Source organism: Anopheles gambiae, chromosome X (assembly GCF_943734735.2).
Source record: "Anopheles gambiae chromosome X, idAnoGambNW_F1_1, whole genome shotgun sequence".
Classification (NCBI taxonomy): domain Eukaryota; kingdom Metazoa; phylum Arthropoda; class Insecta; order Diptera; family Culicidae; genus Anopheles; species Anopheles gambiae.
Window position 1 is genome coordinate 11142805 of NC_064600.1, and position 16111 is coordinate 11158915.

The 16111-nt window shown below is 46.9% G+C and overlaps 2 protein-coding genes across 2 annotated transcripts in view; both read left to right on the forward strand.

Moving 5' to 3' along the window:
* The window catches only part of LOC3289716 (alpha-2Db adrenergic receptor), a 210479-nt gene that overhangs the window by 178971 nt on the left and 15397 nt on the right, over positions 1 to 16111 (forward strand). Inside the window, exon 3 of the mRNA XM_061645865.1 lies at positions 15274 to 15432. Within this exon, the coding sequence (XP_061501849.1) occupies positions 15274 to 15432 (159 nt within the window). The remainder of the gene's footprint in view (positions 1 to 15273; positions 15433 to 16111) is intronic.
* On the forward strand, positions 101 to 1499 carry LOC1271620 (uncharacterized). The gene has a single exon (XM_310469.4). The coding sequence runs from the start codon at positions 184 to 186 to the stop codon at positions 1387 to 1389; it is 1206 nt and encodes a 401-aa protein (XP_310469.2). The 5' UTR covers positions 101 to 183; the 3' UTR covers positions 1390 to 1499.

The following is a 16111-nucleotide window of genomic DNA, read 5'->3' on the forward strand; positions in this document are numbered from 1 at the left end:
TTACCATTCAATTGTTTGCTTTGTGCATGCTCATTGAGCTCAAACCGTCCCTCTTCCCACGTTGGTTGCAACATCCCCGGTCACTGATTTGCTATAAAACATCAGCGAACGGCGCTGATTGACACCACACCACAACCTGCAGTGTAGTGAACGGCACAGTTGCTCGCTTAAGAAGATTTCAACATGAGGTTGCTTGTCTTGACTATCTGGATCGGCTGCGTAGCTAGCACCTTCGGCGAGCAGTGCGTGATTCAGCTGGTTCGGGGTATGGTAACGCGGCTTCTGGGCCCGAACCAAGCCGCGCTATCGTGCGACAATCTGTGGTCCAATCTGCTGCTGAGCTTTAACTTCACGCGGCAAGACCTGGTAGCCTGCCAGGACGGGGAGCTGCTGGTGCACCCACCCGAGCCGTACTTTTCCGACTGTCAGCAGCGGCTCGATAGTGCCAAGCGGGACGCCGAAGCTGACAGGCGTGCGTTCACCGCGGAGATGCAGAAGAAGATACAGGCGAACCAGTGGGAAGCGGATAGGTACGTACAAGAGTCGGACACAATCCGGAACCAGCTTACGCGCCTCAGGGACGAGCTGCGGTCAACCTACCGCTCACTCGTGCTCATGAGCGTGCAGGGCGGTGCTAGCAAGCAGGCGCTCAAGTACTACCACTACTATCTGGAGGGCCAGCCGCCGGGCCAGCTGCTGAGCTCCATCATCGCAGCCGTGTACAGCGTGCCGGAGCACGCGCACGAGCGGTTCGAGTACCTGCTCGACTTTGCCCGCAAGGTGCCAGGGAACAGTGTGCGGCTGGCGTTCTACCACCAGATCACCGCGGAGCTGCGACGGCATCCCGAGCAGCGCGACAGCTACCTTGCGATGATCGCGGCCCTCGACCTGGGCAAGCTGGCCTTCCTCAGCCAAAATGCCGATGCGCGCCAGCTGTACCTCGGCCTGTTCAACCCTGCGCTTAAGCGCCTGCAGGAGGCTGTCATCGCGGGCAGCTACGATGAGATAGTAACGTTCGCCACCGCCTATCCGGACCACTTCGAGCAGATTGCGAACCAGCTCTCGACGCTGGAGAGCGAAGCCTGGAACCAGGCGAACTTTGAGCGCCTGCTGCTGTACCCGAACCGGCTGCCGCTCGCCAAACAGCGGCTAGAGGCGTTCCGGATGATGCTGCTGCAGATCAATCAACGCAACAAGCACGATTTTGCGCCACGGTTGACCAGAGTGGCAAAGGAGCTGGACAAATGCGAGTCGTTTGTGAAGAGCGGTAGCAAAACCCAGCAGTCCGATCTGGAGAAGCTCGTCGCGGTGAAGCGCATGTTTGCGACCCGCGATGCCAACAGAGACTATGACCATTATCTGCAGGAATCGAAAAAAATAATAGAATAGCATGGTCGGCCATGTTTGTATATCCTAACACAAGCCCATAAGCAATTCCCACTGCACAATACACGCTACACACTACAGGGGTTCAATAAATATTCACATACTGCAACGTCGCTTTTGCGATTACGCTCAATCTGTTACTCGTGAAGTACGGGTTGCCTACCATTCAGGCGCTCCACCTTTGCCACATTCGCGATGCTCTGTTGCCCTTCGCCTGAGCATTGTCTGATTGTATTAATTTTATTGTTTTTATTTCTGGGCCTGTCCGTTTTAATACTTTCACTCTCTTTCTATTACCCTTGATGCACACACACACAGAGAAGGCTTCCCGTCCCGGAAAGCCTCCAGTATGCCGGGCCGGCCAGCCACACGCCGCCCACCCGGTATCATTATTGTTTGCCAATTGCCGGGCTGTCGTCATTTCTTTCTATCGGTGAAACGTTCACTCAACTTTGGCTCATTCTTCTACGGACTTCCTTCATCCTTCCTGCTCCAACTGCCACTCCTCAACCGGGCAACACACTTGGCGGCATTTTGGAAGGGCCCAACAAAAAAGGGATTGTGGTAATTTATTGCGATTTGAAATTAATTTATGTCATCGGTGATATTACTTCTCCCTCCAGCCGCTTCCCCCCTCTCCAACCCTCTTCCGGGTGCCAACATTGTCTAGTCGCAATACGGCTTCCTACACACGCACACACACACACACACACACACACACACACACACACACACACACACACAGGCAACAAGAAACGTTCTACTGATTTTATACCGCCACAAAGCCAGAACCAGCGCAGGCCAGTCCCAGAAGAGTTTGTGGATGCTTCAGATGGTAAGATGGCAAAATACACACTCACACATACACACATACACACACACATCCACACGCTATGGTAGCTCAGTGAAATCGTAACGGACGCGATTGTGTCGTACAGGAAATTGGTTCATTCGGTGAAAATGAGCAGAATCTTGATTCCGATCCGGACAGCTCCGGCAACGAGTATTTCGTGGGTATACTTCTTCTTCTTCTTCTTCTTCTTTTTTGCCTGTCCCACGAAGAAGAGAGTCTCAACCCAGTCCATTTCCAACGCAATCTGTTTTTCTTTTTCCGTCCTTATCCCCTGCTCACTCGCACACTCACTCAAAGCGAGATCGATAATCGGCCATTAAACTTTAAGCAAACCATTCGGGCCGGCGTTGGTCCGTCCGCACCATAAGGAAGTGAGCTACGGGGAAAGGTAATAAATCTTCGATTTGCAGGCTTTTCCTCTTCCGCATTTCTGGGCACTTCTCAAGTGTAACCGAAAACACCGGGACCGGGGGCGACCCGTTTTATCCGCGACGGATCGGGGACGCTGGACCAGTGGATTTCTTCGCCCGGGTTGGGCCGGCCTCTCCTCCTGCGGCACACCGCACGCAGCAGCTCCACCCCCCCCCCCCCCGCAAACATTGGAGGACAAATTTATGATTCTGAGCTGCTCAGCCCATCGCCGCTCGTGCCGTACCAAAACAGCCAGAACCAATCGGTAAGCCATCGGCCGCCTTCGTTGTCCGCCAGACGATCGATTCAGACACCCCCACATCCACCCCCCCTCCCCCTCCCGGCCGATGGGCCTGTGCGAACATTGATTGCCTTTTAACATATTGAATACAGCACGTTGGGACTGGAGATGACTTCGTTTTTCTTTTTTCTTTTGCTGGTTGCCACTGTTGGTGAAAGCAACTTCGACTAACGACATTTGGCGATTCAATAAAAACGATACTATAACTTTTCTTTCGTACCCCCTTCCCCCGATCACACCCCCGCGCCTGTGCAGAATCGGCTGGAAATCTTAATCCGTCTGTGTGCACACTACACTACGGGCCCGGGCAGGAGTGTGCCAGAGAGGAGGGAGCTCACTATCGGTGTGGTTGATTAAACACGGACGAAAATCGATTGATTCTTCAAGTTTGGCCTGATGCGAAGGGATGCTAATACCCGGAGCGGTGGGCTAAAATTAATAGCACGAAATTACGCTTATCATAATAGCAATTTCTGCGGTGGAGGGAGAACGGCCTCCACCACCGCTTTACTATCTTGAGATATCTAAACAGTGCAATTCATTCTACTGTCATGGTGTGATCTTAAATAAAACGAATTGTAATCAAATCATTAGTCTTTAGCTCTACTCTAACGCCTTGAAGTATGTCATTTGCTGGAGAAAAAAAAGAGTCAAGCTATGTGGGGAAAGCACGTGTTTTTGTATTCCTGCACGTTTGTGACATTAATTAACGAGTTTTACGTTCATGCGCTCTAAAACCATATGATATGTACGTTAAACACCTACAATATTCTTCTTTTATCACTCCCGTCAGTGTGTGTGTGTGTGTGTTTTTTTTTTATTAGTAGCCAAACAACCAGTCCCAGTTTCACTACTACCCGCAAGTGTATGGAAAACAAATTCAACCATAAAGCACGTTACTGCCTTCCGGTTGAGCGAATCGATGCGGTGCAAGCAAACAAACAAAACAGCACTGTTACGTATGTTTTGCCACCTTTGCTACGCAAAACAACACAGTACCAGCGGTTTGCGTTGCAGTTTTTTTACGCTACATCCATCCCCCGAAAGGTAGGCTACCATTATAGCAGAACGCCACGCTTTTTACGACACCGACGGTCAGCCAAACACGACCTTAGGCACTCGTTTACCCAATTATATGGCGTGAGTACTGTGACCGAAAAAAAAGCACACCAGTTGGTGTACCCCGTCGCCATAGCACACCAGCCTGTTTGGCTGCCTGATGCTCATCGCACGCAGCGGGAGCTTTTATTCTCTCGTAAACCTTGCCAACCGGGTATTTGCGCGGAACGGTTGAGGATTTTTTTTTTTCTTTGTTTTTACCTCTTACCGATACAGTAAGATTAAATTTTGCTAAACAGTGCAGTTTTACGGGCCACTATTAATGGTTGGTGAATCAGTGAACCCAACCGAAATACAACATAAAAAATTAACATCTTCGCAAACAGCTGAGAAAATATGTTGCATACCTTTAGGCGCTGCTTGAAACGAAACGTGTCTCACCGGCCGAAGTAAAACGATTGCATACAAGCAGGACCAAATGGCTCACAATCTATACCAGCGATGTCAAACTCATTTGACCCCGCGGGCCAAAATGCCAGTGAAAATAGTAGCACGGGTCGCAGCCTAGTTTTTACATGATATATGATATGAAATGATGATATGATACAAAATCAGACCATTAGCCGCTCTTCTCATTTTGGGATGATAGCTACGTTACAAAAGTTTAATCTTTGATGTAAAAAAAAAGTCTACAAAAATAGCTGTAGCAGATCATTTTCAATTGATCATAGGCCTCTGATATTTCAAGCAATTGCATCATAGCTTAAAGGCAACTAACAAGATTCAGTACGCAAAAGTAATGTGCAAAAACTTTTGATGTTGTTTAAAGTCCATAAATTGAAACAGGTCGTTAAGTCAAGTTCAGATATTTACAGAGGAGTGGAATATGTCATACAAATCCTTAGTAGCCGCTATTCCCCTCCTGCCAATCTCCATAGAAATCTTCATTCACTATGGCGACCAATATCAGAGTCATAGGCCCATCAGTACTTTATCTGGTCAAATTGGTCTTGTTAGAATGCCTGGTTGTAAAAGTTTTGCAGAAATATTATGTTCTATCTTTGGTATACCTAAAGATGAGTTCGACCTTTTCCAAAAGAATATGCCAAAAAAAGTGTGAAATCTTGCGTTTTTCATTCCTGATGACTAAGTGATTTTGTTAATTTGTACGACTTTTTCTTATAGAAAATGCTTAATTGGTCGCCAAGTGCCAATTGATGGCCTAACAATAAAAAGAGTAATGCTTCTCGACTACATGCATATGCAAGGCATGCACTATTTTGTATGAGGTTGAAACTTAACCGTAAGTTGTTTATTTAAAGCATTGTTCATCAAATGTGCGTTGCTAAATTTGTTCATAGGAAAGGGTATAACATAATTTTCATTGATTTTATTTCATTCAGTTTCATCAAAGTAAATTGAATGAATTTTACAGTTTTTGCAATTCTTATCTTTTTTATGCATAGATGCGTAGAGAGAAGGTAGGAAAAACCAACAAGGTTTTATGACGATGCATGGTCTGACAATTAATAAATAAATAGAAATGCTTCCATAAATAAATTTAGGCTCATGCAGTCGCCGGCCAAACCAAAAAACCTCGCAGGGCCACATTTGGCCCGCGGGCCATCAGTTTGACATCTCTGATCTATACCACCCGACTATGTCGTGTCACCGAAACGAAAAAAACAAAAACAAATCAAAAACAGCAAAAAATTGCTCGAATGAGCCGGCAAGCTGACGTTTGCTTTTAATGGAGAGCAAACCCCGATAGCCAGCGCCAAAGTGATGCCGCGCTGATCCGCGTTCTACCGCGCCCATGGTTCGCCCCGGCTGGCTGCAGCTTGGCTATAATGATATGATAATAATCGTTTACGCCAGGCCCTTGAACGGCAGCAGGAGGAGGCAAGTGGAAGTGGACCATCAAAGGCAGTGCCAGGTGGGTTGCGCAAATCGGTGTGTTGCAGCAAATAAAAATATGACAGAGCGGAGGACGAGGTACACCGACGTACCGCGTAAAAAAAACCCCTTCGGTGTAATGGCTTAAAACTTTCACCCTGCCAGCTGGCTGGTGTGCGGGGGGTTTTCCTTTTTTTTGCAGTGACACGATGAGGCACTTGAGCGATAGAGAGCACGTCAGGAGGTATCAGAGAAGGACAGAAAAAAGAGAAAAAAACGCTCATCCAACCGAACCGCTGGGGCTGGGCTGAGTGTAATTATAATGTCATTTAATTCAATTACCTTTCCCTTACTTAACGAATTTCACACTCAAACCGTGCGACGAAGATAATGCAAAGAAGGGCGGTGAAATACGCAGGGGAGGAAGGGGAAAGAGAGTACTCTGTGTGTCCCATCCGCACCGGACCACCCGACACCATGGCAGCAAAGGTGCGAGAGGATTTAGAATCTCCTCCGGGACATACGGACGAAAGTGCGAAAAGTGAAGCTTGCAGCGTGTGCGGGGCAAACATCTGCCTCCTCCCCCTTTATCCTCTTCTCCTGATCGTCTGTTTGCTTTCTGGGCAGGTGAGAAATTCAACCTCATTTACCAATTTGTGGCCGTTTCACGGCACGGGACGAGGGTGACTCTAGCAGCCCTATCCAGGAGGATCCGGAGATGATGCTTTCTGTGAACATTTTTTGTTTGCTTGTGTGTGTGTGTCCCCTCTCCGTTACGAGCTAAGGGGTTTTGTGAAATTGGATTCGATCCGGTCGATCCTGCCCGGTGCGCTGGTGCGAATGACGCTATTGTACACCACTGCCCCAATCGATAATCTCTGCTCGAGCCTTCCAAACTTCAAGTGCGCCTTGTTCGGGGCGGTAAACGAGAAAAAATACCCTCTCTCCCCCCCCCCCCCCTCTCTCTCATGTAATCAAACACTCAGACGGAGCCATAGATTACTGGAAATGATTTCAAAATTTACTCGGGCATTCGTGGGAATTCTATTCTCTGGCACGGGCACTGTCTTCCCCTGCTTGCAGCTTTCCGTTTCGTTCCCGGCTGGACCCCTGGATGTCCGAAGTGAAGAAAGCGAAAATATTTAACAGAGTCTCGAAACCGAAGTAAACAAGCGTCCAGCAGTAGCAACTGAAATAACAATCGGCTGCAGTTTTAATTAAATGCATCAAATGCCCTTGCTACGGCGAAGAGGAAACCGGTTGAAAGCGCAAAAATATTACTCCAGTCCTGCAAAGGACAATTTTAAAAGCATCTCACGTATACTACTGTTTGTGTGTGTGTGTGTGTGTGTGTGTGTGTATATGTGTGTGTGTGTGTGTGTGTGTGTGTGTGTGTGTGTGTGTGTGTGTGTGTGTGTGTGTGTAGGTGTGTGCCTGCTTGTGTAATCCATACCCACTGACTTATGGAGCACATTTTACTAGCCATCCTGCTATTGCACAGTGGTCAGCAGCCTTGATGAAAGTCAAAAAATTGAACTACTTATTCCATTAATCCGAGTAAGGCAATGTTGTCTACAGTATTAAAGTAACGACAGGAATTTTCAGACCTCTATTGCTACTAGTTATAAAGACATAGAATCTCAAACGCTTAAGTTGTGTAAAAAAACAGTTTGACTATTTTAAGCTATTCATACCATCGCAACATCAAAAATTTTCAATTTTTTTTTGAAAATGAATAGGTTTTAGAAAAGGTTTTCAATCTATTTTCAACAAAGATATTTAGTTTTTTTTAAAATATGTGTATCAGTTTAGAAGTTAAAGAGTAAAGTGTGCCCTACTCTCTCTTCAATATCACAATAAATTATCTTTGACATCACGCCACATTTAAACATCGCAAACACCGTCCCATGAATACCACGTCAAAGGTTTACATCGAAACAAAAGATCTGTATTGAAGTTAGTCACTGCTTCGCACAACTTTGGCATATATTGGCATTTTAATAACAGTAGCACGCTTTCCATACGACAAAGAGTTTCCCGGTGAATAATTGTTCTTGGGGTGTTCGAAGTAGGTGTCTATGAAAATTTAATCATTTCACGCAAGGATCAACGATGGTGTGAAGATTGAACATCAATATGTACTATCCAAGTCACTTCCGAATAAAAACATCATTACAGGGCTACCAATTCAATATCGAATGTAAACATTGTTATTCACCGCGTACAAGATGTTAATCCACATCAATCTGATATTTCATTTCCATCATCGTCATTTTCAATTTCTTCAGCATGATTTTCAACACGTCTCTTGCTGAATTATGTTTACATTCGAATAATTATGTTTACATTCGAAAGTGACGTGTACAACCCTGTATTCACCGCCTCCAAGATGTTTTTCAACAGCTGTCAAATGGTGTGTTCAAAACAAAAAATCAGTTCTTACACATGATTTTCAACACATCAAAAAAAAACTGTAAAACTCAATCCAGCTTGAGACGTGTTGAACATCATGTGGAAGAACTGAAAAAATGGTGATGCAATTTCAACATTTCACAGCTGTTGAAAAACATCTCGTAAGCAATGAAAAATGTTGTAGACATTACAAATTAACCCGCAAAACCTTGTATGATGGAAATGAAATATTAAAGTAATGTGATAAAACATTTTGCACGTGGCGAAAATAATGCTTACATTCGAAAGTGACTTGGAGAACCTTGTATTAGACGGCATGTCTGCAATGAATGATTTGAGCACCAAGCACATTGAAATATTTTATATGAATATCACGATATATTTCTTTATATATGTTGGCATGAAACGGCGGTCTATCATAAACAAAGCTTCTACACGGTGAGGAAAAATCAGATCCATCCAGATCGTCGTCCCGTAGCAAAAACTGACAGTCTGCGAACGTAGTTTATTAAGTATAACCCCGAATATTGATTACGGAGCCAAAGAAGAGCTTGCTTGGGTAATAGGATTTTGTTTGAATAATTCGTATATTAGCTACATAGTCATAAAACAATCCTATTTTATTTAATAAAGATTCCCAACGCTATATTATATATATGAAATTATGTATTAAATTAAAAATATTTGTATCCCGCTTTTTATTGTACGATGCCCACTGTGCATTGTGCGCTTGAACCAGGCGTCAGTTAACTCTTGAATTTTAATTGTTAAGCACGCTGTTAAAACTTGTTCCGGACAGCTTCCAGTATGGATCCGGATCACGTACTGCAGCAGCCCCCTGTGCCAGCCAAATGCTAATGCATTTTACATCGGTAAGCTCCGGCTGCCAGCGAGTGTCCGATCGTGCGCTGTCCCAGGCAAGCTGCACATTTACTTGTGGCTCTGTTGCTCTGTTGCCCGTTCAGCTTTCCCCTGCTCGGAGTGCTGTCAATTGCATTTGCAAACGATTTGCTACGGAAACGGACCATTTCGATCGTACCCCGTTTACTGTACCACTTTGACCTCACATCGTTTGACAGCGTTAACTTGCATCTAAAGCACGTTTGTTTTACGCATGCCGTAGATGCGCTTCTTACGTCGTTAGCAGTTGGCTGGCCCACCACCGTACAATCCGCTGTACAAATCACCGTCAGCTGTTGCGGCAAAATGCTGCAAAATGTCTTGCTATAAACTTTCACCGAAAAATCCTTTAAAATCCACTCCACGCATAGACTAGGGTGTTACCTCCGCCTGCCTGTCCTGGTTCAGGTTGCTCCATAATCGCATCAACTCCGCTACCATTAGCATTTGGTTTTGCTGTTAGTTTTTAACCTTGTCGCGGCACCACCATCCCCTCCCAGTCACCCAGTATCTTCACCCAACGCTACCCTTGTTATTGTGGCCGGCGCGTAGCGCGGCATCAATCAAAAACGAGTTAACGCGAGCGCGCGCGCGCGCGCTTTCTGCTTGCCGCTAATCAATTATCTTAGATTTTCATCCCCCATCGGTGCCTTGTCGTCGGCGCCGCACGACACATAATCTCCCCCCCCCCCCCCCATCTCCCTTCTTCTTCGTCTGTAGGCCCTCGGATGGGGAGGATGAACGCTTTCTCATTATCTTTCGCAGCTGCGGGGTTCCAAACGAAGCTAATCGCACAAATTGGCTCGAACCAATTAAGGGTTGCCTCGGTCGGCCAGGGTGCCCGTTCCGCTCCGGCTCGTCCTACGGACTACCGCGGGAACATAATTTTATTAGCGCCCGTCCGCACGAACGGAACGCAACCGGGCGGCCTCTACAGCTTGGGCCCTGAAATGGACAGTTTTCAGACAATCGTGTCACGAACGAAACGATTCTAATTTGATAGAATTAATTTCCATTTTGCAATATCATTTATTATGCTCAGTGGCCGCCCCGACTAGGGCTGGGGTGTGCTAGCGTTGCTGTTGATGTTGTTTTTTTTTTTTTTGGTAAAGATGCCCACTCAGTAGCATCTTCCGAAGGGAGTCAATTAACGTTCGGTAAAACACTGCTGCTGCTACTGCTTCTTGGGCCCGTTGGCAGAGATCAGCTGTTAAGGTGACAATTTTGTTATGCGGATTGCATCGCTGTAGGCGCTTTATGACACCGAAGCCGAAGTGATTTGCTTGCCGAAGTGATTTGCTTGTCAACCCAACAAGAATATTTTCCTTCAAGCAAGATGTATACAAAATTGTCACACGCAATTTACCCAACTAGCATAGCCAAGTCCTCCTTTCAATGTTTTTTTTTTTTTTTCAACACATAACAGCAACCATTATCAATGCACAAACGCTCATTGCATAAAGTGTTTATTTCCAAACGTCAATTAGGATTAAATTTGCTGTCTTGCTTCGGCTCCTCCATTATGCAACATGAACTCAGGTGTGTTCGAAATCGCTCACGGTATCGCACCTTCGTCTGCCAATGCGTTATCACGGCCTTAATGGCGGACGCCTCCACGCCATCTTGCCACTTGAATTTCGGCCTACTACGCCTCCTCCATCCTTGTAAACGGTCTAAAAAGAAAAAGACGCTCTGATCCGACTCACGCTTTAGATTCAACGAACCATGTCTGTTGAGCCGTATGTACGCGAATAGCATATTTGTTCACCATGTGCAATCGTATGGAGATATCTTCTAAAAAAAAACTTTGGAAAACCCCTGTGAAAGAGTGAGAGAATATACAGCAGAAGCGACCTTAACTGATTGGTTTCACAGAGAACTAACGACTGAATGATTGATTGATTAAATGATCCGGATCACTATTATGAATGAACCGGAACTGAGCCGATCTTCGAAAAGATCTGTTTTTTAACACCTGTACTGTATAGCCCCTGCGTCGTCCATTGCGACAGGTTCTTTGAAGTGAACTACTTTCTCAGACTGTAGAAGGGCCGGATGGCGACCGGACCTTTGATCCGAGATAGGTGAACTCTTGGATGACTTCAAAAGTGCGTTCACCTATCTGTACGTCACCCCTTCAGAAGATTGGATTTGTAGTTGGTAGGCTCGCTAATGTTGCCACCATCAGTTTGATCTTTGCCTCGTTTATCTGCAGTCCGAGGTGCTCTGACGCCTGCTCGAGCTCTTGGTAGGCTTCTGCTGCAAAAGAAGAGCCACAGACCAGTGTTGTATATATCATCAGCGTTTGCCAGGATCTGGGTTGGCTTATAGAAGATGGTTCCCGAAGTCTATACCCTCCACTGAGTCCCGGATAGCCCTATTTAGTTCCAAGTAGAATAGGATACCGATCTGGGGCCAGTTTCGTGGTACAGTCGTCATCTCGTACGACTTAACAACATGCCCGTCATGGGTTCAAGTCCCAAATAAAACGTGCTCCCATACGTAGGACGGACTATCCTATGGTAATAAATAAGTAAATAAGTCACTGAAAGCCAAGCCAACTAGTGGCACAGGTAGGCCTTAACCGACCACGATCGTTGTGCCAAAAGAAGAAGAAAAAGAAGAATAGGAGACAAGCTTTGGTGGTAGCATAAGACCCTGAGAGTTTTCCATCCACCTTCACCTGGTAAGTGATGTTGATAATGGTGATTCTAACCAGCCTTATCAGTTGGCCGAGATTCCAAAAGAGCTCATAGCATCGTATAGTTTTAACCTGACTATGCTCTCTCTCTATCTTTCTCTTGTTGGCCTGCTCACGATGAAGCTTGTCGTCGAGACATGGCCCGGTCAACAATCATCTCCAGAATGCTCGGTCCCTGGCTCCAACCTTCCATTCATGTAGACATCCGATCTCCGACGGATCTTCATTCATCTGATCCAGTCATCGAATTCGCTTTGCTTCCTTACGCCTCATGTCGAACTGGGGATCGCTGTTGAACACCTTCTTGACGGGGCATGAGTCCGGCATCCTGGATTCTGCATCTCGATGAAGCAGTCGATGAAGCCCATAGTATGCACGATTTCGTTGTACAATGCGCCTCCGGATTTCGCCGATGATGTCGTTGTCTGAAGTAATGACCGTCCCAACATAGCAGCATTTCTCTAACATCTTTAGATTGTCACCGTCAACTAATACACTGCTTCCCAGTTGATCTTAGTCTAGGGCAAGCAGGTACTTCGTCTTCGTCGCATTGATTCTCAATCTAATTCTTGCTGATTTGACGTTTGAGTCGGGTTTACGCCTCATACACCTTCGCTGTCGTCTTACCAATAGTGTCGATGTCATCCGCGAAGCCAAGAAATTGGAGAGACCGGTAGAAGATCTTGCCACGGATGTCGTTATCTAGTGCCTCGAATGACACCTGGCCATGCTATCATCTACGGCTTTGAAGCCAATGAAGCGATCGTAGATGTTGTGCCTGTATTCCCCCATCTTCTCCAAGATCTGCGGCATGGTAAAGACCTAATCAGTGGCTGAGTTTCCCTTCCAGATCCTCTTTGCTTGTTTCTGACTATCTCTTCGACGTGAGGGACGATCCTGAAAGATCAGCGAGAATATTTTATAGGCGATATTCAACACTGTAATATCCCTGTAGTTGTTGAAGTCCAGCCCGTCTCCCTTCTTGTATATAGGGGTAGATGATGCCGAGACTTAAATCACAAGGCCACACCTCAGTAATATATCGCACGTTCGTTTCTCGGCTTGAAGGAACTGCCAAGATGTTATTTGAACAATGTTCGCTTACTTGCTCCTGCTTTACTCTTTAGGCTAGATCGTTATTTCGCAACGAAAACAAAGGCTCATCCAATCAAGCCCTGAAAGGGGCAACAACTATTTTGGTGCAAATTGCCCTAATGTATGCAATCGGCGCACAAACCGGTACGCGCTTTATCATTTTGCTATTGACGCCCGAGAGCTTTCCCGAGAGCGAGTCAAACCTCAGACACAGGAGTAAAATAACATTGCAGCTTCGCCCATAAGCGGACGCAATTGCTCGCCACCGTACCGCTTACCTACCTATGCAAGCCAGCCAATCAAAAGCGCGTGTGTATGTATGGGCTTTGTTATGATTGCGACATTGATTCTAGCGCTCCTAGCGCTGTGTAGCAATCACGGCAAGCCTCAGTAGACGGCACTCTAAAGCGCCAATTATCGCAATAACATCGCGCGACAATTCATTGCCAGGCTCGCTAATTGAAAATTTGCACCGAGCGAGCCCCCGGCTCGAAACAGTGTTCACGTTCGGCGATGCCGGCTGAGATTCCCGATAGCTCGCCAGCACCCCTCCCCCCCCCCCCTTCCCCCGCTCCTTCATCTTGCTTCTAGCAGCGGCTCATCAAGACGTGACACGACGTCACGAAGCAATCTTCATCGACAACATGCACACATTGGCCGATCTTGCCGGGGCGAGAGCGGCGGCGTCAGAGCTACTTTTGTAGCGCCATTTATGTTGTACCGCACAATAAATCCTTCCCAGCTTGCCCACCTGCCCAGACCCTCCTCAGGGTATCATGCAAACCCCGTAGAGCGGGCCGTGTTCACAATTCACAAAAGAGCCCGGACCGGGGCAAGTGAATCAGTTCATTATGGAAATGAAAGCCACTCATCAAGCCGGCTGACGGTCGTCGTCGTCATCGTTTTGGGGGTTCGGTGCCGGCATCCATCATCTCCAAACTGTGCGGCAACGGTCCGAGCGCATACCCTCCATCCAATCCCCGCCCAACAGTGCTCACTTGGACGGCATCCGAGCTTCTCGTTAACACACGCACATGTTCATTCACGAGCCCAATCGAAACTGTTGGATGACAAATTGTCTCCACCCGGAGCACTGCCCGACCCGTTTTCTCATTTTCTCTCTCTCTCTCTCTCTCTCTCTCTCTCTCTCACTCGGTTGTTCTAAAGGTTTAACAAACGTTCACACATCTTTCTTGCTGCTAGCCAAATGCTGCGGTTAGCGGCCTTTTCCACCCACCCGCCTTCCCTTCCGTCGGGGCACTCCAAACACATATACACGCTCTCTAGGGGTTGTTAGGATGTGTAATTTTGGCATTTGTTTTCGCCGACTGAAAGCCCGAGCAGTGGGATGGGGCAGCCCAGCCCGCTTGTTGCTGATTTCGACAGCAGTGGCAAACCGTTCGCCCCTTTCTACCGGCTCCTCCTCCAGCCGGAGCGCACAGCATGGTCGACCGGGTTTTTCGGCCCGTCCTATCATTGCTCTGCCCCCCCCCCTCCTCCTCTCCCCCTCTGAGGGTAGTGAGGCGTTGAGTGTGGAAGACAAAGGAGGAGGAGAAGGGCGAGTTATCGCTCGAGCCCAGCAGCCCGGTGCCTCCTAAGCGAGCGTACGAGCCGCCCCCAAGAACGGGCATTTATCAGCATCAAATCACGCGTCGCATATGCTAAAGACGTTGACGTTGGTTTCTGTGCGGGTGTTAGTGCGTGTGCGTGCGTGCCCGTGTGTGTGCGCTTTTATCAAACGACACAATGGCGACGGCGTCAGAGCAGGCGATGGTCCTGTCTTGCTTGCTTGCTTCTTCTTTTTTTACGACCCATTGCAAGGACCGTTTGGCTGCAAAGACGCAGGATACAGCGCAAGAGAGCGAAGGACTGCTAGGCTTAGATTTCGGGAAATGAAATGAAGCCAGCGTTTTCTGGGCCGTACACTTGGCGGCGTGTGGCCACCGACAGTGTACCGACCAAGTCGGTGGTATCAGTGCCACACCACACACACACATGGCCCGGGCCCAAGTGGTGTGGCAAAATAAATACGATGAATTGAGAGGATTTATTACGCAACAGCGGTTCCAGTGGAGCTGGATACCGTCAACGAGGACGGAATGGGTTTTGATGACTAGTCGAGCTCGGCTAGCGTAGAGTAGAGTCCGTAGCAATTTAACCGTTCCATTGCGACCAAACGCAACTCACTTAGACCAGTCCTGTGGTCAGTGGACCTGTTTTCTTATCTCACCGTTTCTTCGCTTTCCAATCTTCTTCCAGCTGAGCCAAGACATCGGGTACGTGCTGTACTCGGCGCTCGGATCGTTCTACATTCCGAGCTGCATCATGGTATTCGTCTACATCCGGATCTACTTTGCGGCGAAGGCCCGGGCCCGGCGCGGTATACGCAAGAAGCCGCTCAAGCCACCGAGCGAACAGGTAAGATAGGCGTGCCAAACCGATCGTCTTCGCTACTTGAAACCGTTGCGCATATTTCTTTAGGCGGTTTATTTGAACGTTCCCGATCATCTCGTAGGAATTTTGTTTATTTTGTTTGATACAGCCGTTCACCGTAAAGGCAAAACGATAGGAGATTTAGCATAAAGTTGCATTTCAATACAATTAGTACATCTTATTACAGTCGTTGTCACTAAATTTTGGCTATAAGGCATCATTTTTTCTCCTCTAAGGCATCAACTGTGAAGAGTGCGCCTCAATTTTGGACTGTAACGCACCAGTGTTTGTCTGTAAGTCAACATTTTATTACTATCGTAGAAATCGTGACACATTTACTTACAGTCAAAAATGCCTTACAGCAGAGACGTCAAACTGGTAGCCCGCGACCTCTTCAGTCAAATTAATTTTGCATTTCTGCTTCTACAGTACATGTCAGACAACTTCGGACACCTAAACTATGAAGAGATTTTCAACTTGGCAGGATTTTCTGCTAATTGTCATAAAACCTTATTTAACAAAATTGCTCAACCAACCGATATCAACAACACAAGTTTAGGCACTGTTTAAGCATATTGGTTCGGGAAAGTATAAGGTACTAAAGTAAGTAACAATTACTAAGTACTTGTTAGCCTTGCTCTATCCGACTGTTAGATGAAGATAT